The sequence below is a fragment of the Rhamphochromis longiceps genome, linkage group LG18, assembly GCF_057381845.1.
Source record: "Rhamphochromis longiceps isolate RC_006_pf linkage group LG18, R_longiceps_female_GT1.1, whole genome shotgun sequence".
Classification (NCBI taxonomy): domain Eukaryota; kingdom Metazoa; phylum Chordata; class Actinopteri; order Cichliformes; family Cichlidae; genus Rhamphochromis; species Rhamphochromis longiceps.
The window spans coordinates 22,910,809-22,934,376 of record NC_140574.1 but is presented as its reverse complement, the minus strand read 5'-3'; the positions used below and the strand labels follow the sequence as shown (position 1 = coordinate 22,934,376).

Below are 23,568 nucleotides of genomic sequence, written 5' to 3'. Positions count from 1 at the left end.
TTTTTTTTTTTTTTTTTAAAGTTAGTTACTGTTGCCTCACTTGATATTTTCTCTTTTTCTGACTATACTCTATAAACTGTAGAGATGGTTGTGGGGTAAAATCCCAGGACCAGCTCATCTAGAACCAACAACTGTTACGTTCAGAGTCCCTAAATCACTTTTCTTTCTCATTCTGATCCTCAGTATGAACTTCAGGAGGTTGTCTTGACCATGTCTGCACAAATAAATGGACTGAGCTACTGCCATATAATTGGCTGCTTAGATCTTTCCATTAAGGAGCTCTGTGGCGCGCCTAATAAAGTGACGGGGAATTGTATCTATAAAACAGTCTTCATTCACAATGTAGTGCTATTAAAATGATTTTCAAATAATAATGTTAACTCAAGATAATTTATTACAAAAAATTTGTTTATTTCTTAAGATATCCATCATTTTGTTTATTAACTTTAATTTATTAAGAGACCTTTAGCATCCGTTGGTATATATGTAACAACTTGGAGGTTCAATGTGGAACGTCTTCTGAACACAGAGGTGAAGTCTTAATTTCCCAAAGTCCTTGAATGCAGCATCACCCAGTCGCTTTTTGATGTCGTCATCGTAACTATCGCTTGGTAAATTTTCGCCGCCCGGACAAAACACGACTAATTTTATTAAAGAAAAAAAACAAAAGTACACTACCGTCTGCAGCCATGTCTGTGAATTATGCAGCTGGACTCACGCCGTACGCAAACAAAGGTGTCTGCGGACTTCCTGAGGTAATTGAAGCTTTAAGAGCAGGTAGCTAGCAGGTTAGCCGCGGACGTTTGTCGCATAGTACGTTTGGAGAGCTTGGTCTTTAAAAACGGCAACATCCGAAAGTAACACGAAGAGCTTCTGTTTGTCTCCAAGCATCGGATAATAATCCACGAGTAATATCACATTAGTTATACGTATTTTATTAGGAAGTGCACAGATCGTATACTGATACTATCTTCAGCACACACGTATAGATCTGAAAGCTACAAGGGGAGGGGGTTAGAGGAGTCACAAATACCAGTACTTCAAAACTGTCAGTGTTTCTTTTAAATCAGTGCTGAGCTGTAATAAACTGTGTTACAGCTGTGTGCTTGTACCTTTTGTCAAACAGACTTATTCATTGTAATTTGATTTGAATGTGGCTCTCGGTCAGCTCTTGAAGTCGCGTTTTTCTCTTCTGCTGCAGCACTTTGATAATCCTGAGGAGCTGAAGGCCAAGGTGGAAACTCTAGCTCAGCTGATTAAAGAATCTCAGTACTTGGTTGTCCACTCGGGAGCTGGGATCAGCACCTCGGCAGGTATCCCCGACTTCAGGTGAGACAAGAACAAAAGTGTTTTTTTGTTGTTGTTTTTTTATGTTGACGTGCAGTTTTTTGCATAGATTGTGCACCTCTAGGCCAAGTTACATTTTCTTTTAGAAGTGCAAAGAAGGAAATACAGTTCCAACAAAAACAAATATTATGTTTGTTTTCTGGAGCCCAAATCTTAAGAAAAGAAAACACAAGACATACTTAATTTATCTCAGATTTGGGAAGTTCTTTTCTTACAGCAGGTCAAAATCATCACCATCATCACCTTGGCAGATGATACAGTTGGGACACTGAGTAAAATGTGAATTAAAAACACAGTCTAATTATTTGCAAATCTCATAAACCCACATTTTTTTCACAACAGAAAAGGAAACAGTTAGTGTTTAAATTCAGACATTTTACTACTTCGCGTAAAATATTAGCTAATTTTGAATTTAATGGCAGCAGAGCAAATCAAAAAATTTGCAGTCACATGCTTTGATTTTAATGATGCACCAGATGTTTTTCAGATGTTTTTCCACCAAGACTCTTCTACTGTGAATCTATGCCATTGTGATAGATGCAGTATCCACAGAAGATGCCGCCTAGTTGTTAATTAAAATATATGTAGCATCTGATTGTTTTGATTTTATGAAATCTGAGTTGCAGTTAAGAAATTTTATCAGTTTAAAAAAAGTCAGTGTTACCGATTCATTCCGATTATTATAATGCTGTTAATTTAGAGTTTTGATCAGCAGTGATTAAAACTGGCAGTAAAACCTCACTGTTGCTTAATGATAAAATCTTCCAAGTGTGTTTTATCCTTTGAGCCCGAAGTTGGCCAGTGTTGCTTCACGGTTTTGTCACTGAATATTTTTCAGATGGAAATTTTATGCTTTAATTGACCTTAAAGAGTGAAGTCATGAAATTTAATAGGCAGCACAAATGAATGATTCTGATTGTTTGTTTGTTTTTAATTTGTTTAATTGTTCTCTTATGATTAGCACATATTAGCATCATCAAATATCATAGCTACAGAAATTGTTACTGTGTGCAGAAAAGCTGTGTTGTGCAGTCATGAGCTCCACCAACTAAGAACAGCCATGCACCACCACCCACAGGATCCAGAAATAGCTATCAAGCTGTCAATCCCTTCCATGTCTGGGCCGGGTGAGGTTTCCTGTGTTGAGTCCAATTAAGTCAGGACTACGACAATATTTGATTGTCTTTGAACCTTGTTCTTGAAAGTCGGAGAGGTCAGGAGATAGAGAAGGTCATCTACCAATTAGTAGGTTGGTGGTTCGATCCCTGGCCGCTCCAGTCTGCATGCCAAATATTCTTTGGCAAGATCCTAACCCCAAATTGGTCTCCAATGTAAGTAAGCGCTTAAGCATAAGGGGAAAAAAGTGCTTGTGTAAATGAGGCATGTTGGGAGAATAGAAAGCGCTATATAAGAATCAATCTATTCACTGTGAGCTGAGCATTTCTGATATCTTTTTGGTATTTTGGGAGATGTAACAAGCACCTCTCGGCTTATTCTCCTGTTTCTCTTGTAGTACCGTGATTTGAGCAGAGGAGGGTGGTGCTTGCTTACTTCACATAAGGTCTAGCACTGTGTAACACGCACTGAAAATATAATGGAAAATACTTCTATTGTCTACTTAGATTGTCTTTGGTACTGTGGCAAATGTTTGCCTCCCGAATGCAGAGATGTGGAGCGGATAGAGGTCTTCATTGTAGTCATTCAGTTGTACTATAGATTATGTGAATTCACACAAACGCATAAATACTCGGATGTGAAGGCAAATTAATATTTCATTGCTTCGCCTGTCAGCCAGGTGGAGTTGACCTTGGAGGGTTTATCATTAGAGCCAAGATTAAAACATACACATAACGCTCACAAATGCAAACTGTGTTCCCTCTGCTGCTCAGACACACATAAACATACGTACTCCAGATCAGAAGAAATTCAGCTCATTAAGTTACTGTTACTGACACCTTAATACGTAAATGTAACAGCTTCACAGACTAATGTCGCGCAGCATCGTTCACGGGGTGATTAGGGTGTTGTATGCGATGCACGCATCACTCCCTCACTGCCGATGAGGCTTTGAGCCGGTCGGCTGAAAGACGGGGTTTTTAAAGTCCAAGCTGAGAGCAAAAGATGAGACATGTGGTTGTATTTTTGGATTTGTAGGATGCGCTCTATCGTCTGATGCTTAATGATAAGTTGCATGCCCTCAGAGTAACTTGGCAACTGTCACGGTGTTAGACAGCTCCAGCAGCGAGTGTACCACTGTGTTCATCCAACCATTCAGACATCCACAACTGACAGATAATCACAGGAGCAGAAACGGAACAATTTCACATTGAACATCATCCACATAGTCAACAAAAGTTTTCCTCTCTAATCTTTATTTTCTTTCAGGGGTCCCAAGGGTGTGTGGACTCTTGAAGAAAAGGGTGAGTCACCTCATTTTGATACTACATTTGAAGATGCTCGCCCAAGCTTCACTCACATGGCTCTCCTGGGACTGCAGAGGGCAGGGTACCTCAAATATCTCATCAGCCAGAATGTGGATGGCCTGCATGTGCGATCAGGCTTCCCCAGGTAATTTAAATCGTGGAGACATTGCTATTCTCTATATGCGACTATACAGTATATGTCAGATCTTAAGAATATCACTAACTTTCACGATGAATGCTTTGGAGCTGAAGCAGAATGAATGGAGGAGGTGTAAAGTAGCTCTTTAGCTTTCAGCCTGACTTGTTTATGAAATGCATGCAGCAACCACATTACTGTTGTTTTCCCCCAATCATATCAATTCATTCCCACATGTGACTCATTGTGTAAATTTTGAAGCTGCTGCTGTGTGATAACAGCTGCGGTGAATAGCTTGAAATAATTTTCAGTGCAATGGAAAATGTTTGGTCTGAGTCTGGGTTACACAGCCATGTTGGACTAACCCAAGGCCAGGAGTCCTATTTTTAATTCAGCACATACATCCAGCCTTTATGCATATTGGAAGGGTTGCTTTCCCTGGAAGCCGGGGGGGTTTTTTCGGGGGGTTTTTCTAAGCCTTCCTCCACCCTCGGTCAGGTTTTTTAAATGAGACCAGGAAGCGTAGCGGTGGTTCTCTGAGGAAATAATTAAGCTGGCGAAGGAAACCAGTTGGGCCTAATCGGCACAGGTGCCAGGTGATGCTCAGAAACTAATATGAGTGCTCAGAATATTTATAAGAGTCCAAGTTGAAAAGAAGGATAGAGAAAAAGTTGAGCTGTAGTGTCCTCACATTACAGGGTTTTTCCTGGGTCGAAATAGCCTTTGTTGGATGTTATGTACGGTAACAGGCCATGAATCGGTGGTATTTGGCTGAAATATTCACAGGTTTTTATTACACTATATTGGCAGAAGCATTTACTCAGCCATTCAAATCATTTAATCCATTGCCACAGGTGTATAAAAAAACAGCACCCAGCATGCATCATGGTGTGGGGGGGGCCCACATGAGCGAGTTTGGTGTGGAAAAATTTGACCCACCTACACAGAGTCCTGACGTCAAACCAATAGGACACCCTTGGATGAATTAGAGCGGAGACTGCAAGCCAGGCCTTCTCTTCCAACATCAGTGTCTGACCTCACAAATGCACTTTAGGAAAAATGCCAAAAAATTTCCATAAGCACTCTTAAACCTCGTGGAAAGCCTTCCCGGAAGAGTTGAAGCCAGGATGTCGCTCAGGTTCATATGGGTGTAGAGGCAGTGAAACCTCAGTTAACGAATCTACTTTAAAAAGTATTTTATAACATTGGTGGTTATTTAGTTTCAGTTCTGGCACCAAAAAGTTATATCTGCGTTGGCGACGGTGAATAACACGAATATCATCTGCCTCTCTCTGTCAGGGATTTGTTATCAGAGCTTCATGGGAACATGTTTGTGGAGGAGTGTGAGAAGTGTGGCAGGTATGTGCATGCACACAAACACAAAAAGTTACATTTTGATAAAAACAGCTTGTCTTACATTGAATTCACATTTCATTAGGCGCTTGTTTGGCAGTACCAGCAGCAAAGCACAAGGCTGCCACATAGTGCGTAAAGCATGCAAATAAGAGGATCTGTTTATGTTTACTGCTTAAGAATGCACGTATCCAAGGAGTCCTGCACCTTACATTTCCTACGGTCACAATGGACTTTCTACCATCTCCCTCCTGGAATTTGCACACAATCTACATGGGTAATGTGTTGATCAAAACATGCCGTGGTAGTATTCCTCTTTATGTATTCAGAGGAGTTCCATAAGTACACAGATAGTTGCTCAGAAGAGCCCTGAAGCAGATGCCCCGCAGCAGTAGAAACCCCATGCTGGTTTCCACTTCCAGCAGGTAAAAACAAAAACTGGCAACACTCAAAGACGTAAATGTAAGGAGTGGTTCCCCCTGCACACGTAAGGGATCCTAATGTGAAATGAATCTGGAAAGAGCAGGACCGCAGCAGCTTAATCCACACTCACTATCTCCAAATGCTCTCAGTAACATTGCAGTGACTTTACTTTGTTCCAGTGACCTTCAAAGTTGTTAGATTACCACCGGGATTAGGTGGAAAAAAAGGGGCTTGAGAATTAATGCATGTTTAAACAGGTCTGCGAGAGTTTCATGATGTGGTTAAATCCCTGAAATCTTTAGAGAACCTTTTTGGAAAGTCCACCGTTTAGGTCTAAAAGACGTGTGGTTTGAAGTAGCCACTGAGTGTCAGGCTTTGTGTAAAATTAGACCTTGCTTTGATGCCTTGGGAGCAGCTTGATCTTCTTTCTTGTAATTCATGTAAAGCTGCTGTGGACGCACTGAGAATTAAATGGAATTCTTGTTGGTTTTCCAGGCAGTACGTCCGAGAAAAGGTGATCGGTGTGATGGGCCTGAAACCGACAGGACGCTACTGTGAGGTGGTACGATCCAGGGGGCTCAGAGCGTGCAGGTGACACATGCGTAGGCTTGTGCATTTTAAAGACTCGAAAAGTGAGTCATTGTTGATTTATTATTTCCTTTGTGTTTCCTTAATACTAAAGAGGGAAGCTGATCAGCACTATACTTGACTGGGAGGATGCTCTTCCTGACAGAGACCTGAACAAAGCAGATGACGCAAGCAGGTGAGAGGTGCAGTAGTTTGAACTCCTTTTTTTACTTTATATTGTAGATGTTCTTTGTTTAACCATCTGCTTTGATAAGGCGGAAACAGAAAATGTATGCTCTTTTCTGTCAGAGTTCCTCTGACATGTCTGGGTTTTTTTTCTCAATATAAAGCGAAAGCAGTAGTTCAAACACATCCTGTGAACTGAAAAATGTGGAAACTGTTTGATGATTTGCTTTAGCCTTCTGTGGCTCTGCTATTGCTCCTGACATGCAAAGAAGACCTTATTTGAAAACCTTTTTAGGGATTATATATGCATTGCAGTGCGCTTTGATGTCCCCATTTTCCTCTGGAGTGTGAACATTTGCATTCTTTCCCTCTGCAACAAAAAAACCCTCTTATTGCTTATGTGTCACCTTGATGCGCCGTTTGTAATGGATGTATTATTACTAACTAAAGTACAAAGGGGAGATTTGGAGCTCTGACCATTGAACTCTGAATTATGTGTTCATGGCAGCGGAAAAAGGTGAAAAATTACCGAGCTGTAATCAATGTGAGGTTTAGCTGCAGTTCATGCAGTGGATTTGTCCGGGCGCAGACCTGGGAATCCGTCCGTTGCACCGGTTTGAAGATGAAAACGACCAAATTTGTCTGAGCTCAAGCGAGCAGGGGACAGCACAGTGCAGGAGTTCAGCATGTGTTCATTGCACAGCTGGAAGTGTTGCGTGTGATCAGACTGTATATACTGAAATTTGATTTCTGGCTTTAGTTGTGTTTATTTTATTTGTGGTTTAGGATTGGAGCTGCATACACTAAGTATCTGTTTTAGTATCTGTTTTATTTATTTGTTTGCCATTTTTGCCTTTGTGACTGTAACAGCCGAGGCCAGAGGGAGGGACTGTGTGTTTGGTTTGGACTGCTTCTCACATATGAACACAATATCTCTTGACAGCCTTGAGCGGATTTCTTCAAAGTTAGAACAAACTGATTAGAATTCATAGTGAACGCTCACTGGAAACGCTCAGTGTGGCTTTAACAAACAGCACAAGTATGTTATAGAATCAAATTGCAAAAGCTGTAGTCTGAAGAGTAACTCACGCGCTGTACCTTGACTGGCTGACATAGAAAGTGCCTTGAAGCTGACCTTGCCATTCATTCAGTTTCAGCCAGGATAAATGAGCTTTAACTGCCTTTTTACTGACAGATACAAATGTATATATACACGGGCCAAAGACGTGACATTTTATCGAGGTGTATAGTTTCTGTTCATTCATTTTATGACATTGTGGAGTTTATTCTATAAAACTTATTTTTAATTGAATAGATTTTCATTGCATTCAAATATATATTCTTTAACAATGTCAGGTGCCTTAGCTGCCTGTTGAATGAACAGATTTGGACGACTAAAAATGCTGTTCAAATGATAATAAATTTAAAGTAAAAAACTGTGGAGCGGTTTTCAGCCATCCGTCTTCTTCTGGTTATCCAATTCGGGGTTGCGGGACAGCTGGAGCCTATCCCAGCTGCGAGCTGGGGTACACCCTGGACAGTTTGCAAGGCTGACACGGAGATACAGACAACTATTCACACTCGTATTCACACTTATGGCCCATTTAGAATCACCAGTAACCTAACCCCACTAACTTGCATGTCTGTGGACTGTGGGAGGAATCTGGAGTAGTTGGAGAGAATTAGCCCCGGCACAGGGAGAGCATAAAGTAAAAGTCAGGTGGTGCCACTGCAAGAAATGACACCTAAATAAATGAATAATGCAATTTAACACTGTAAGATAATCTATTGGATATATAGATTGCATCAATTATGTACGAATGATGAAGAACTGGTTTGTGTGTGGCGTCGTCCTCTTTAGACGAGCGGACCTGGCTCTGACTCTGGGCACGTCCCTGCAGATCAAACCCAGTGGAGACCTCCCACTCCTCACCAAGCGCAAGGGTGGCAAACTGGTTATTGTCAACCTGCAGCCGACCAAACACGTGAGTGTCATGTATGCAACACCAACACATACAAACGCATGCACGTGTAATTATTTACCTTTGAAGTGTTGAGTTATTTGTGTAAATGCTGGAAAAAACACTGATTATTATCAACCATTACCTCAATGGCTGCAATTTTCTGTGAGTGCAGGACAAGCATGCACACCTGCGTATCCATGGTTATGTGGACGACGTCATGAAACAGCTGATGGAGCTGCTGGGACTGGAAATCCCAAAGTGGGATGGACCAACTGTCTGCGAGAGCTCCACAGCTACCACTGAGACCACCGCCGATGTCAAACCACCGCGTGGAGTTACTGCGAAGGAAAAGGTGGAAAAGAACTTTGTTAAGGAGGAGAGGAAAAGAGAAGCTTCACAGCTAACGGACGATGGAAGCGTTAAGGAGGAGACAGTTTCAGTAAAGAGGGAGAGAGCGGACCTCCCAGTGGAGATAAATGAAGAGAAATAGCCTCAGGTGCTCTTTCTGAAAAGCACGCCACAAACCCGTCCACAACAGAACCTCACAGCCGAAGGTGATTTGAGCTGTTTCACGGAGGTCAGAGCTTCTTCTCATCTGGAACAAAGACTTTTCTAGTGCTGTAGTGGGTTTTTTAATCAGAGATTTCTGACACTCCCCTTGCTGTCATGTTAAGCGGCGATGTGAAACTGATGCAGCTCGAGCCTGAACGAACTCTTGAGTTACAGAGAGGATGTAAAAGTTCCTCCTGCCACAGTATGGGGCATCTCGGGCAACAAGGTGTTTTGCTTTAGTTGGAGAGCAGGGCTGTTGCAGGTGGGATAATGAGATGAGATCTGGAACACTTCATGACAAATATAGTTTTAATCAGGTTTGTAAGATAGCTGCACCATATTAAAGCTTTATTCATAGCCATGTGCTCCAGATCTCATCCCTGGAGACCTTGTCTCTAAAGACTCTTTAGTTCAGTAGATAATGAAAAGGAGAAAGCAAGCAAGCATTTAGAAAATATGAATAACAAGTATCTACTTTGAGTTGAGGGAAATTTCAGTTTTGATTCATAATCATGCTGTATATTTTTAGGAAAATATTTATAACTCAGGATAAAAGTACTGTGCTCTCAGTTTGTTTGTTTGTTTCATACAGTTTGTATATGTTTTGACAATAAACACCAAAAAATCTGTGGAACAATCTGTATACAGTGTTGCTTAGTGGAGATCAGCATTTGAGAGAACCTGGACTAAGCTGTGCTGTGCTGGGATAGTGTGTGACTAATTGTGTTTGCTGTGATTTTACACCTCTGAGGTCAACATTTCAACACTTTAGTAATGTTCAGATTCTCTCTAATTGTGTATCGCTGCTTTATGAATGAATGCTGTTATAAGGTCTATGGCAGAAATGACCTCAGTGACGAAAGGAGAGAAGAACATCTGTTTTTTTTTCCCACCCCCACCTAAGTCAAATTGGTGCTGCATCTGGATTGCACTTACCTTCTCTATTTTATGAAGCCAGAATATCCATTTTGTGTAATGGGTCACAGGTGTTTGCAAAGGTAGATAATTACTGCGGCAGACGCGTGGCTGCTTGGCTGTTTCAGTCCATTAAGGCACTTGATCTGACACACACAGAAGCAACAAATGTTAAAGCTAAAAACACAACAGCTGCAGACACAATGGCATACACTTAAACTGCCTGAATGTGAACGGATCATTAGACACACCTAATGCCTTTACTGTCTACCTCTATTTAAATGTGTTTTAATCATGTCTACTCGAGAGATGTCCACATGACCTCTTTTTACCTTCAGAACTGCCTGTGGCTTAGATTCAACAAGGTATAGTAAACTCACTCATGTTTAAGAGACCAGTGCAACAGGCAACATTTCTCCAATTTTTCATTGTCCAATTTAGTGAGCATGTGTAACCTGTGTCATGAAATCAATATCCTTTTTTGCTGTGAAAGTGAAATTTAATTTTTATAGTTCAAAGGGCAAAAAAATACATTAAAAAAGCTTTTTAACCAAAGCAAACGAGAAGCATTCAAAAAGGTCCAGGATTCCACTTAAAAATCAAAACGTTGAAACCATGAAGGGACTGAATTTAATCACACGTTTTTTAGTTTGTCAGGAACTTCACTGGTTTGCATAGGAATATTCTGAGAGGCAGTAATACAATCCAATAAAACTTAAATTTACCCAAATCCACCTTGTAGCCACACCTTGCTTGACAGTTTGGTTTCACTCAAGTTGAAGTGGTCTAATGTTCAATAAAACCTGCGTTTCTAAACCAGGAATAACAGATCTTGCTTAGATGAGCTCAGCTAGGTGGAGTCTGATTTATGGATTCCCAGAACTTCATGATGATACCTCTTTTCGAAGGTGTGTTAGACCTGACAGAAGGGACACAGGAAGTTTTCTTCAAAACAGGAAAAAACTTGTGAAGAGTTTCCTTGGTGTTTGGTAGGAAGTGGAAAGTTGTTTTTTTTTCAGCAGCAGCTTTTCATCCTCTTGATTTCAGCGACAGGGATGCTGGTCAGAGAATCGGAGCCCTGATGTGACGATTTGTACCCAGGGCAAAGGCAGCAAAATACCACATTAAAAATGTTGATATAATGAAGTCTGAAGAACACTTTTCCATTGTAATTCAAAGTGCTTCATTTAGAAGAGAGCAGGCACACCATCAGGGGTGGTAGCTTCATGCTGTGAGGAAGCATTTCACTGGTAGTTACTGGGAAAGTGCTTTTAAGGAAAGTGAGAGCAACCAATAATGACAGCAAAAGTCAGAAAACCCTGCTACAGACTTTCAAAAATATATATACAGTCAGGGAGTTCATGCTCTCTTGTGCTTGTCACACAAAAGCAGGCGAGCAAATCGTGGAACCAGAGTCTGCAGCTGCTTTAGAGAAGCTCCACGTTCAGTATAACCGAGCTCAGGTGAGTCTCAGAGGAAGAACTGAGAAGCTGTAACCATTGTTACTGAGAATGACATCAAGAAAGACAGAAACTAAATGTGATTGAGACACTGGAAATTCTTTAAAGCCTGAAGTACCGCTGACTTTGAGCAGGATGTGCTTAGACAGGTTTCACTACTGCAAATATGTTATTTCATCAGAGCCTCAACAGTCACGAGTTTATCAGAAGCTTTATCTGTTGACAAAGCCTGATAACGTACCGTCATGCGTCATAAAGCTTCCTTTTATCCATTTTCAGGCCCAGCTTCCCTCTTTCTGCATCATGGCATCCTCTCCGATGAAGAAATTAATCAACTTTTTCTCAGTTGGAGGCATTTATCCATGAATTCACAAAAACATTTATCTTATGCCAAACTGAAAAAGGATAGGGAATTTTATAAGGCACTAAATTGATGTTTCAGTCCATCAGTGGAGATTTTTTTTTTTGTTCTGTGTCCTGATTGAAGTTGCAGTTGGCACCAATTAAAGGCTTGATGACCCTTTTATCCTCACATTGGATTTATTTGATGTCATTATTTCATAAACAATTTCAGACACTTGTGTGGGAGACAGAGGAAAAGGACTTTGTTGAAAACCATTTTAGGAAGTCGCCTTTTAATTATAAAATAATTGAGTCACGTCTCTCACTGCTGCATCCGGATTCGTTATTACAGCTCCTGGAGGATCACTCCCCTGAGAGGGCTGTTCTTGTTTTTTCCTGCTTACGCCGGAACACAGTGTTCCTTGCATAATATCAAAGATAACTGCAAATTTAATTTACCGTCATGGCCCATAAAGCGGCACATTGGTGGAGATAACTATGGTCTTAAAAGTGCTATTACAGATGATGCTTTCGCAGACAGAGAATAACACTGAAGATTAGATTGCTAAATAATCAGTGCAAACATAATCCCGAGCTGTTTGTGAAGTTTTGCCTGTGTGCACCACTGCAGTGGGGTTTACATCAAACAATCAAGATGTGATTGAAGTGCAGACTTTCATCTTTAATTCAAGGAGCTTAACACAAATTTGGAATTGAATGTTCAGGAATTACAGACATTTTTATTTGCAGTTCTCCATTTTCAGAGGCTTAGCATTAACTAGATAAACTAAGATAATTTTAAACGTAAGGATTGTTTTTAATACTTAGATGAAAAATAATTTGCAGTCAATGACTTTCTGAAATTTAAAATCCATGGAAGTCACCAAATGCTCTGTTTCCTCCCTTGAGATTCTCTGCCTGCCAGACTTTCAGTTTGCTTGTTTGTGAGTCTCTCTCTGCCTCTTCAGGAACTGAAAACGTCACTCTGTTGGACTGAGATCTCGGCTTGGCCATTGAGAAATATCCCATTGCTTTGAGAAACTCTTTGATTGCTTTTGCAGTTTGTTTTTGGTCATTATACTTTTGCACGGTGAAGCTCTGTCTGATCAGCTGACCAGTGCATTTCTCCTTTTTCAGGATGAACCACACTGTTGATTTGGTCACTCAAAAAGTTTCTGCTGTTTGTCTGAAAATGTTATTGGGGTTTTTCAACCTAATGATGAACTTCACTTGCACTGTCATCTCTTTGGTCCTCACATTTAGAATTACAGTGAAAAACTATACAAATTCTTTGTCATGGCTTCACCGGGTCATGAAACTGCTCATCAGCCAATTCTCCAACTGTTTTTAAGCCTCTGAAAATGGAGAGCTCTGTATAAAAATAACTGTAATTTCTAAAATGTTAACGCAATTTTCTTTGTAAAACTCCTTGAGTTAAATTTGAAAGGTTATATATTCATTTGTCGGATTTAAAATCAGGTGATTGTGGTGATGTACAGATGTGTCTTTGTCCAGCAAACTGTAACAAATTAAAAACGTACTTCTTCTTTTTTTTTACAGTGAGGCTGATCAGAATTTAGTGAAATCAGTTTCAAAAAAATCTGCACGAGTTAAATAAACAGATGGTGAATTGACATGAAAAAGAGAAAAACATGTAAACCAACCATGTTTGTGGCCTTCTGTTGGGCAGTTAGTCACCATTTCTTTTGAGAATCATTCCTGGATACGAATAAAATGTTCTAGTTGAAGGATTTTGAAGGTCATGTAGATATAATGTATCAGATAACGTTATTAATTAAGAATTTTTACAGGTAAACAAGCTCCACAACTGATACTTAAGAAATGTTTCCACTTAATGGTGTTTCAAAAGCTTTCAGTGATGAAATCTCTCCATGATGAGGACCATGATTAGAAGCTGGACTTTCAAACATGGTGATACCTGTGACATGAGGTTGAAAGCTCTAGAAGGCCACTGCGTGTCCCCTGAGGTTGACTGTGTGAGATATACGGTACTGTGCAAAAGTCTTGGGCCACCCATGAGAAGTATGTGCAGCAATTTATTTGAATATACGCAAACATGCCTGGAAATACAGTTTATAAGGCAAAAACAGAGTTTGCACAGTTCTAATGTTCCGGGATCTGGGGAAGCCAATCCATTACTGATGTTGCACTTTTGTGTGTGTGTTTTGAAGCTGTTGCCAGTCATAGCTTTCCAGATGGTATTACAAGACTGATGAAAATCTGAGGAGGCTTTTCTGCATTCATAATTACATTAATTTTGACAAGATCTCCATCAGATGAGTCTCTCCAGTGCTGTGTCAGGTCTTTGCTGGATTTCCCCCCCTATTTGTTAAGGAGGTGACTTTCAGATACTGATCATCTGCTGTAGATGAAGTCTATCTTCAAGTTCTTCTTTTGTCCTCGTCTTGTCCAATTTCCTCCAATGTTTTAAGGATACGGTGCACACCATGGTGCCATGGTCTTTGGGAGTCACCTTGTTGGCGCAAAAATATTATTTTATGCCCGTCAGAGAAAAGAAATGGGATAAGCTTTGAAAGCTCTTCGGAAAGTTTGGAGAATTATTACTCAAGACCACTTTAAAGAATTAAGTAAGTCTGGAAGTACAAAGAAATCAGGTGGCTCAAGACTTTTACACTGTACTGCACTTGACCTTGAAACTGGAGCGTTCAGCAGGATCAGATTCTTCATCATGATGATGATAAAAAGTTGATGAACACATTTTCAGGTTAAGTTAACATCAGCTTTAGATTTCTGAAAAATTGATGGTGAAATCTGTTTCCCATGCAACACATATAAATCTATGATTAATATTTGTCCTTACGTTTGCATTTTTAAGCATTATGGTTCCTCTGAGCTCAAACTGTGTCTCTGTGATTTCAAACAACCACTGAATCCAGCTATGGAGTCCATTATTTTCTACTTTGCACATTATTCTTTTGACATTATCTAAATCCTCTTTTTTTTTAAGCATGCTGCTCGCTTCATATCTGATGGTGTTACGATGACACTTCCTCGAGTGGTTTTCATCAGCAGGACTGTGAAATTCCTCTCCGTACAGCACTTGAAGATGAATAGCCGAGCACGCGTGCTTTGTACCCTGTTGTTTTAGATGTTTTTCTGTGAACTGGCTCTGAAATAGAAAGTCCCACCAGGGTCTGAGTGGATGAACTGTAGCTGCTGTGGCTGTTGTTTTGCTCTCGATGAGTTGTGAAGTGAGTTCTTCTAAAGGAGCCTTTCAAATAACAGAAGACTTTTTTGTGCTTAATAACAGTGCATAGTCTGAGTAAGGATCTCGAGTAGATAGCACTTGTGATTGTTGCTGTTCTCAGCTGGAAGATGCAGGCTCCCTTGGTGACCCGACAGCAACATCATAGCTCACAGAGAGCCTGCTGAATGAATCAGGCAAGTAATTATTGATGTAAGAAGCAGGGCTGGGAAATAATTACAACCACAGTGGCGCACAATGAAAACGGTGTGGTGGAGCTCATGTGTATGTGTGTGTGTGTGGTATTTGTATGTCAGGAACTGTCTGCGAGTGGCTGAAGATAGTTTTCCGTTCAAAATTTAAAGGTTGCTAAAGGGCAAAAACGTGCAAGAGCCTTTGTGTGGCTGACTCGTTTACCTTGTCTTCGTGATGCCGCAGGAGAGATTAACTTTCCCGAGATGTCACCAAACTCTTGTTCTCCTGTTTTATTTAATGTCACAGCACACACGTGTATTCACAAAACAATTCACAGCAGGACAGGAAATCAGACACAGAGGCGAGCATCAAACATTGAATGTGAATGCCAAAATGTCCTGGAGACGAGTTTCTCCGGCAGATTCCTGCGCGGTGGATTAATTAGCAGCAATAACACAAGAAAATATTTCACACGTTAATCCTGATGAAACTGTAACAAGTCCTCATAATGGTCTCTGTGGGGAATTAAGACGCAAATTACAAACAAATCATTTTGCAGATCATCTATTCAAATATCAAACAGCAGTGAAAAAGAAACAGGCCACAGGCTGATTGAACAGTTTAACAATGGACATAACGCCCAAAGTCTCTTGTAGTATTTTTGCAAATAGTTTTTTTCACAGAAGTGCATAACAAAAATAAAACATACACACGGGTGCTGCATTAGAGGAAAGACATGAGCCCTTCACTCCTGCAGTAAAAGGAACTGGTTGGCTCTGTGATGCTATGGGGGGCAATTTGGCCCACTGCTCCCACTTGCAGCCAGTAAGGATTATACACCTTTATTCTTTTGTTAAACAAGGTTATGCTATCTTCAAGGTTGACAGGGCCCCACCAAAATTGCAGATGAATATGAAAATGATGTGAGTCATGCACTGTGAATTTTCCAGTCACTAGATTTCAACCAAAGCTCTCAGAGAAGCAAGCCTAACTACTCTGTAACCTTGAAGCACCTCTGGACACACTTCGGGGGGAGTTATTAGAAAGCACAGGCTAAATTAATTAATTCATCACCCCATAAGACCTGTTGCACTTGTTGTGTAATTTGGCATACCTCAGCCTTCCCTCGCTGCTTTCCTTTCTTAAGAATATCTTATTTGCTTCAGCTGAAGAAATGGGAACACATGATGTGTTTTTGCAACAGGATGCTAGTAACAAAGTGCTAAAGATACAATTTAAACTAGTTCTTTGCCAATTGTCTGTTAGGTGTAGACACAACATTGATTTATTCCTTGAGTTAGATGTGTTTTAAACTCGAGTGATTCACAGGTCAGTGTTAAGTGGCTTAAAGAAAACAAAAAAACACTCCTCTGAAAATGGTCAGGTTCAAGGACTCAAGCAGACAACTCCAAAGAAAGATTATGAAATAATTTTTAAAGCCTAAGTTAATTAACTCAAATTTGAATGGTTACCAGTGCACAGGAACTACATATATAGAATTACCAGTATGAAACCTATTTAAAATGGTTAAAAGGCTTACTAACTTTGGCTCATAAAAGTTTTAAAGACCTTTTTTCCCGTAAAAATGATACTTCTACAATCTTTGCTGTTGCAGAATTTGCTGCAAGATTTGCTTAACAAGTCTCTGTTTGAGTCAGATTTTAGACTGATTTATTAGTTGGTACTCATGATTATGTTCCAGAGACTTTGAGAATCAATGACAAAGCTCCTGCTTGAACAGAGTGGCCTTATGCCTTACTTAAACACTTTATTTCTTCTTTTAATATGTCACGCATGACACCAAAGAAATATGGCATACAGAGTTGAATTACAAAGCAAACATTCAACATTTGGCAGAATATTCGTAGTGGCTTTCTTGCTAACATTTAGATGATGTGCGTTCTATTTATGAGGCTACAATCAGCGGCCATTTAGCCTAGCTTAGCACAAAGACTGGGGAGAGATGGAAACAGCTAGACTGGTTTAGCACAGAAAGTGACCAAATTCAACTTCCAGCACCCCTGAAGCACACACAATCAAAATACATTTAACTGTGTTTGCAAAAATGTCAGGCTATTCTCTTGCTCTGAATAAATCACATATTAATGTCTTTATGTATCATAACCATGCTGGGCGGTGCTTCCTCCACTCTCCTTCCCCTCAGGGACAGAGAGAAAACATGCTGCACTGCATGAGAAATTCTCAGGAGAAGCTCCTTTAGGCCAGTTCTGTACTCTTTTCTGATCAGGCAGTAAAGCACTGGGTTCAGACAGCTGTTAGCATGAGCCAGGCACACAGTCAGGGGGAACGCATAGGCCTGGGTGTTGTAGAAGGCTTTGCTGAAGGGCACCAAGTCAAATTTGATCAGCACCCCCCACAAGGTGAGGGCCTGGTTGGGCAGCCAGCAGATGAAAAAGGAGAGAACTACGATAGTGACGGAGCGGGTCACTTTGGATCGGCGGCGGTGGCGGCCTCTCTCACACTCAGATTTCTCGGTGGCACTCCCGGTTACCATGCTGCACACAATGCGCCGGCTCAGGATAAACCTCAGCAGGAGGAGGTAGCACACAGAGATGATAATAAGGGGAACCACAAAACCCAGAAGGACCTTCTGTGTTTGATAGAGTCCCAGCAGGACTTGGGGGTCCCAGTGACCGGAGTCGGAGTCAGAGAAGCGAACCAAGCAGAGCTCGTCATCTGCAGAAACCTGGAAACATAAATAGGGAGATCAGAGGATCCTTATCCAAAACACAGAGCATGCACTGTAGGCAGACTAGTTGTTGAGTACTGATTCAACAAACCTGGACAGTGGTGGAGTAGAAAGCATGAGGCAGTGTGGCCACCAGAGACACCACCCAAATGGCTGAGCTGGCCCACTTGGCCCGAGCGGTGGCGCTCCTTGGGCTCTCCATCTTCAGAGCAGTAACCAGGGAGCGGTAGCGTGTCACGCTCATGGCGGTGAGAAAGAAGACACTGGCGTACATGTTCATGGTGGTGACCGAGCTCACGATCTTGCACATGACCTGCCCAAAGGGCCAGCGGAAGTCCAGCAGCGTGTCCACGGCCCAGAAGGGCAAGGTGAGGACGAACTGGAGGTCTGTGAGAGCCAAGCTCATCACAAAGCAGTCAATGGAGGAGTGGTGGTATCCACGGCGACGGGAGTGAAGCAAGAAGAGTGCCAGGAGGTTACCCACGAGCCCCAGAACACATACAACCAGATAAACCAGGGCAATGACAACTCGTACCTGTCACACACACACACACACACACATACATGTTTTGTGCTTGAAGGGTGTTTTCAGTAAACATAACTGAAAACAAAAATCTGAGACTTTTCCAACCTGATAATTTAAAGCTTCTGGGAGTAAAAAACGTGGAAGTGTATTCAACCTGCATTCTTTCTAATGTTCTAATGCCTGGTCTATGGGGGGAAAGTCACACCCTCGGCAAAGCTTTTCTATTGAGTCTATTTTTTGTCTCAAATGCTAGTTTTAAGATCACTATATGCAAATAATATTTATTTTATAATTATTTCAAGTCCAAAAAGATGACAAAGCAGATTATTCTTTAGGGTGGGTGTCCTTTCAAAAAGCTCAGATGACACTTTGTGAAAACATTGGGCTCCAGACTTACCAAACCAATGAGTGGCATGGTGGCAGTGTCATCTTTTATATACAGGTTATGCTACAGAGTGCTGCAATAATAAATGGTAAGATATTTTAAGCTGAAACATATTCTGAAGATGTGGGACTTGTTTAAAAAAATGGTATAACCTTTAATGTCAGAATAAAGAAACAACATTATCTCCAAGATTCATGCACAATTACCGTTTCATTTTTTATTAATCTGATCCAACTGGACTTGTAGAAAAAAAACAAAAAACAAACAAACAAGAAGGTAAGCAAACCTACTGCCAGATTGGCGCTGTCTCCGTGCAGATCCAACGAGGACTCCTGAGAGAGTATGTGAAGCCAGCAGTTTAATGAGAGGTTAAAAGAGGAGGCTGCACCCGTAGGGCTGACCAGTTCGGAGATTTTGCGCTCATCCTCTTCCCCTCCGCACAGCCCTGTCAGAGCTCCAGAGGAGCTGCTGTTGTCGACCTGCATGACTCGGCTGCAGGCGGGGAAGGGAAAAGAGGGCGAGCTACTTCGCAAAACTATCCACTTCTTCCACCGGGATAACTTCGAGATCGCAGGTGCGCAGGTGCGGCTTCAAAAATCCCCATCTCTTTCTCCTCATGCATTCAGTATTAAAAGAGATCAGAGCTCCAAAATGCGCGTTTCTTCTTCTTCTTCTTTTGCTTGAATCTTTTGTTTGTTTGTGGTTTCCAGTCGGAAATGTCTGAGATATTGAAAAAACAAAAGAAAGAACTGATTAATCCGCATCCACCTACTTTGGCGCGTTCAGGTCGAAGTCTGACATGAAGCAGTTGCCTCTTCTGTCAGCATCCTCGCACTGGAGGCTTTTATACTCGCCCAGCTTCTCGTTTCACCGCATGATGGCGCTCTGTCGGTGCACACACGGACTCCCCAGTGTTGATATATTATTGTCGTTATTAAAGCAGATGCCCCACTAACCAAGTTTCAGATGTCAGTACTCTTGGCTGAGCTTCATTCATATACCCCCGCACCCACCCTTTTTTGATGTAATCCAGATTTAACTTTAATTTTTAAAGATAAATTGATCATATTTTTATAGATTTTCTTGCCTTCAAGGGTTTTTCAGTGTTCATTTCAACATTAGAAAATCAGAAAGCTTTCAGTCTTTTTGATGCTGTTAGTGGAAGAGCTGTGTGCGTGCATGTGTGTGTGTGTGCACTTGCGATTTGCATGTCTTATAGGTCACTGTTGGTATTCGCACAGTGTGTCGCTGGGATCTAAACTGAGTGCGTTTGAAAAGACATAGTGCAGCAAACATTTTCTCCAGCACCTTCATATTAAAACAGTCTGTAACTTTAAAAAGAAGAGATCTCAACATCTTAACCTCAACCAGTTTGCTCCAAGTGGTATTAAATAATTGATCCTTGTTCCTAAAACTTAGTAAAAGGGGGCAAATATAAGAGCAGCTGGGACATTTGGAAGAAAGTGTATCCTTTCCTTTTGGTTTCTTTTCCTGTTTTCACAAGCAGTTAATCACAAATTCAGATGTTAATAAATCATATTTTGTACACAGTGCTGACATGGAAAGAAATGCAGATGTGGTTGAAGTCTGACCCACCAAATCTCCCTCGTGAAGCCGCTTGTTGTCATTCTGCTGAGGCTTTCGAAGATGCTTAAAAATTCAGCTTTCATTTAAAAATAAATGGATGGGGAGATTCTGACTCTGTTGGGCTTTTGTGTTTTCGACTATAGTCCAAATAAGTGCAAGTAAAGCTGAGGCAAACTTTGGTTTGTGTGTGTAGGGATCAGAGATGGGCAGACTGTAATCTGATTACTTTTTTCAAGTAACGAGTAAAGTAAGGGATTACTATTGCAAAAACGGTAATTAGATTACTGTTACTTTCCTGTAGGAATGCTGCGTTACTGCGTTACTAAAACCGTGATTTTTTTGCAAGAATGTCTCATGACAGTGACGTAAGTGAGTGTGACGTTCATGACAACAGCTGTGTGCAGATCAACAGTGGATCATATATCGATTGTGGGAGAGAGTATGAGTGTGCAGCGTTTAAAGCGTGGAAGCACTGACCTTATTTTGAGTTTGATTCCATAAAAAGTGACAAAAACATTGGTGTCCGTTGTGTGTGGGAAGAAAACTTCTTTTTACAGCGAAAAAAAAAACCCCTAAACAAGCACCGAGTGTGCTACCATGTAATGGGAAATTCACAGAGAAGCTGCCGTATCCTTCCACTGACCGCTGCGGCACACCTGCACCAGAGCACACCTCCGTCTACCCTACTCCTGCTTTACAGGTGAAAATAGAGCAAAAGGACCGCTGAGTCTTTGATGTTATTTATTTTCTGCTGTGTTTTACTTGCATCTATTTGAAAGAGTGAGTGTAAACACACACAAAAAAATAATTATGTGCTGGAATGTGCAGAAAATAGGTTTAAATATTAAACAAATTTCTTCCAGTCAGAGAATGTTGCATATAATTTAATTTTTGCTTGATGCATAAAGTTAAAAGATTAAAACTAATAAAACAAGTTAAAAAAAAGAGACTTTTCCATTTGATTACATTTTGTATGATGGATTATGCAGAAAAAGTAGAATTGGGCTGAACGATCTATCGCTTTATCACCTATTCAGGTTGTAAATCGTGTTTTTTAAAAGTAACTAAGTAATTAATTACTTTTGAAAATAAGTAATCAGTAAAGTAACGGGATTACTTTTTGGGGGAAGTAATCAGTAATTAGTTACTGATTACTTTTTTCAAGTAACTTGACCAACACTGGTAGGGATAATGTGTAAGGGTGAATATTTCTGTCTGATGAAGGTGAAAATACTTTACACTGACTGTATTACAATGTAAATTTGTGCCCAGACACGGTTATAAAAATGAGCTCTTCTTTAGTAATACATGCAGTTATTCAAATACAAATTCTTGGCCTGATCGAGGGCGTTTCGTCAATGTCATTCTTTGGTGGAGAAGATGATTTGAATTCACGCTCTAAATGCTGTCCTCAGAGCTGCTGCAATGCAAAGAATATGATGGCAGTGGAAGAAATGCTAATAAATTTAAATTAAATTTAGTTCAAAGGAGAGAAAAATCAAATATATATTAAATGCCCCAAGAATTTAGCCGGTTAATGTTTAAACAGTAAATGTATGTAAGGTTGTGCAGAGATAAGAATTAAAGAAAAGACACTGAACAAACTCACTGAAAAGGGTGAAGGAGCTCAGGCTGCTGAGCAAAATCAGCCTCATCTGCTTTCATGTTTGTCATCATTAAGTCAGAATTATGTGCTCATGTTTGTGAGTGCAGGTTAATTATTCTGCAGCTATGCTCAGATGTTCATGAAGCCCCATCCGGACAGCCTAACCTTCTAAAATTATCTGAGCAATCTTCTCCTCCTGCAACCTCTTTTCTCCCTCGGGTAGCAGCACCTCTGCTCAGCTCTGAGATCCTGATTGAATTTCCACCTACATCTTTAACTCTTTATCATTACAACACACTGCCTAACCTGCCTCATCAATTATTCATTTCCGACTCCTAGCCGCTGTGTGCGTATAGTGAGCCCGTAGTTTTGAGCTTGGTTTGCAGAAATATTTATTTATTTATTTCGGTTATTCCACATTCTCTGCTCAGCGAGAGCTCTCAGGGAGAAAGGCTCGATGCACGGCTGCCAGGAGATTAAAAAAAACAGTGAGATGATAAAGCCACATTTCCACAGCGCAGCTCCACCGACAAAGACAAAAAAATATATCAACTGTGTAAAAATATAAACCAAAAAGAAGTATTCAAATTAGAGTTGAAAGCAGATTTGAATGCACAGCTGTGCTTTGACGGAAATGCCAACAGTGTTTCTTTTAAAAGTATTGTGTAAGTATATGAGGCAGAAAACTGCAGCTGAGTGTGATGGGCATCAATTTTGCAGATATTTGATTGAAAGTATAAAGTGCTGTGGAGAAATTATAGTGATATTATATATGTTTTTTGTATATGTTCTTTTTTTAAATGGAAGTTTATGGATATATTGCTAAACTGTAATTGGTAAAATTCAATGACTGGTTAAAAAATATGGAAAAAAAACATCCATAAAAATGAATACGGAAAAATAATTTATTGTAAAATGGTACATTGTACTATTTTTCATTGATGCTTTTTGGGGGGGGGGGGGGGGGGGGGGTTGTTTTTCTGCTTCAAAATTGCATTTATTGTATAATTAATTACAAATTTGTCAAGATGTTTCATGCTCACCTACAGAGACAGATTTCATAGTTAAGAACAAAAAACAAAAAAAAAACCTTCTGATAGAGGTACTGCACTATGGCCCAGGCTATAAAACAGCTCATCCCCCACACAGTACTGAACAATGCTGTGTAAGTACTACAGTACAATGGGGTAGATCAGGTAGCCAAGGTATCCCACCTCAAGTTGCTCTCAGATCCTTCTGTTAGAAACTTTTACATCAACAACACTTACAGAGTCCTCTGTGCCTTCTTTATGTGAACATAATCCATAACATACTCATCATTTAAAAATAATCACAGTTCAATTTGTTTCTCTTTTCCTTTCCAACAGCCAGTTGTTACTCCTGACTTAAAATCTACTACTATTGTATTTTCAGATTAAATTGTTCCAGGTTTGCAGCTGTAGAACATTTAAGCTGCTTATCTCATTTCATCTCACCAGAAAAAGGCACTTAACGTCGATCTGTAAACAGTCTTTAGTTACATTTCCACAATTACAGTAAGCGATATTTTTCTTTCTCAAAAATAATGATATGAAACTGAAACCCACCTTCCTCTGGTGTTTTGACAGCTGGCTGTGAACCTGAAGCTTTTATTTGCTCATTGAGTCATATTTGTCATTTTTGTTT

At 40.4% G+C, this 23,568-nt stretch overlaps 2 protein-coding genes across 2 annotated transcripts; one reads left to right on the top strand and one right to left on the bottom strand.

The window, feature by feature from the left end:
• Positions 1–583: 583 nt before the first annotated feature.
• Positions 584–9,698, top strand: sirt6 (sirtuin 6). The gene is made up of 8 exons (XM_085389768.1): positions 584–755; positions 1,202–1,329; positions 3,733–3,915; positions 5,206–5,265; positions 6,178–6,273; positions 6,365–6,445; positions 8,297–8,420; positions 8,572–9,698. Exons 1-8 carry the CDS (start codon positions 690–692, stop codon positions 8,887–8,889), a joined length of 1,056 nt encoding a protein of 351 aa, XP_085245894.1. The 5' UTR covers positions 584–689; the 3' UTR covers positions 8,890–9,698.
• A 7,279-nt stretch (positions 9,699–16,977) lies between these two features.
• Positions 16,978–19,195, bottom strand: LOC146648273 (relaxin-3 receptor 1-like). Its single transcript, XM_085389258.1, has 3 exons — positions 19,001–19,195; positions 17,891–18,334; positions 16,978–17,796 (listed from the first exon to the last, which is right to left on the bottom strand). Exons 1-3 carry the CDS (start codon positions 19,193–19,195, stop codon positions 17,185–17,187), a joined length of 1,251 nt encoding a protein of 416 aa, XP_085245384.1. The 3' UTR covers positions 16,978–17,184.
• Positions 19,196–23,568: the final 4,373 nt, after the last annotated feature.

What these genes read in the sequence shown, in the direction of transcription:
- sirt6 (XM_085389768.1), top strand. Translation starts at nt 690, where the DNA reads ATGTCTGTGAATTATGCAGCTGGACTCACGCCGTACGCAAACAAAGGT. An exon ending in AGGGGGCTCAGAGCGTGCAG is followed by an intron (nt 6,274 to 6,364) that starts GTGACACATGCG and finishes TTAATACTAAAG; the next exon opens with AGGGAAGCTGATCAGCACTA. An exon ending in ACCTGCAGCCGACCAAACAC is followed by an intron (nt 8,421 to 8,571) that starts GTGAGTGTCATG and finishes CTGTGAGTGCAG; the next exon opens with GACAAGCATGCACACCTGCG.
- LOC146648273 (XM_085389258.1), bottom strand. Translation starts at nt 19,195, where the DNA reads ATGCAGGTCGACAACAGCAGCTCCTCTGGAGCTCTGACAGGGCTGTGC. An exon ending in GAGACAGCGCCAATCTGGCA is followed by an intron (nt 18,335 to 19,000) that starts GTAGGTTTGCTT and finishes TGTGTGTGACAG; the next exon opens with GTACGAGTTGTCATTGCCCT. An exon ending in TCTACTCCACCACTGTCCAG is followed by an intron (nt 17,797 to 17,890) that starts GTTTGTTGAATC and finishes TTATGTTTCCAG; the next exon opens with GTTTCTGCAGATGACGAGCT.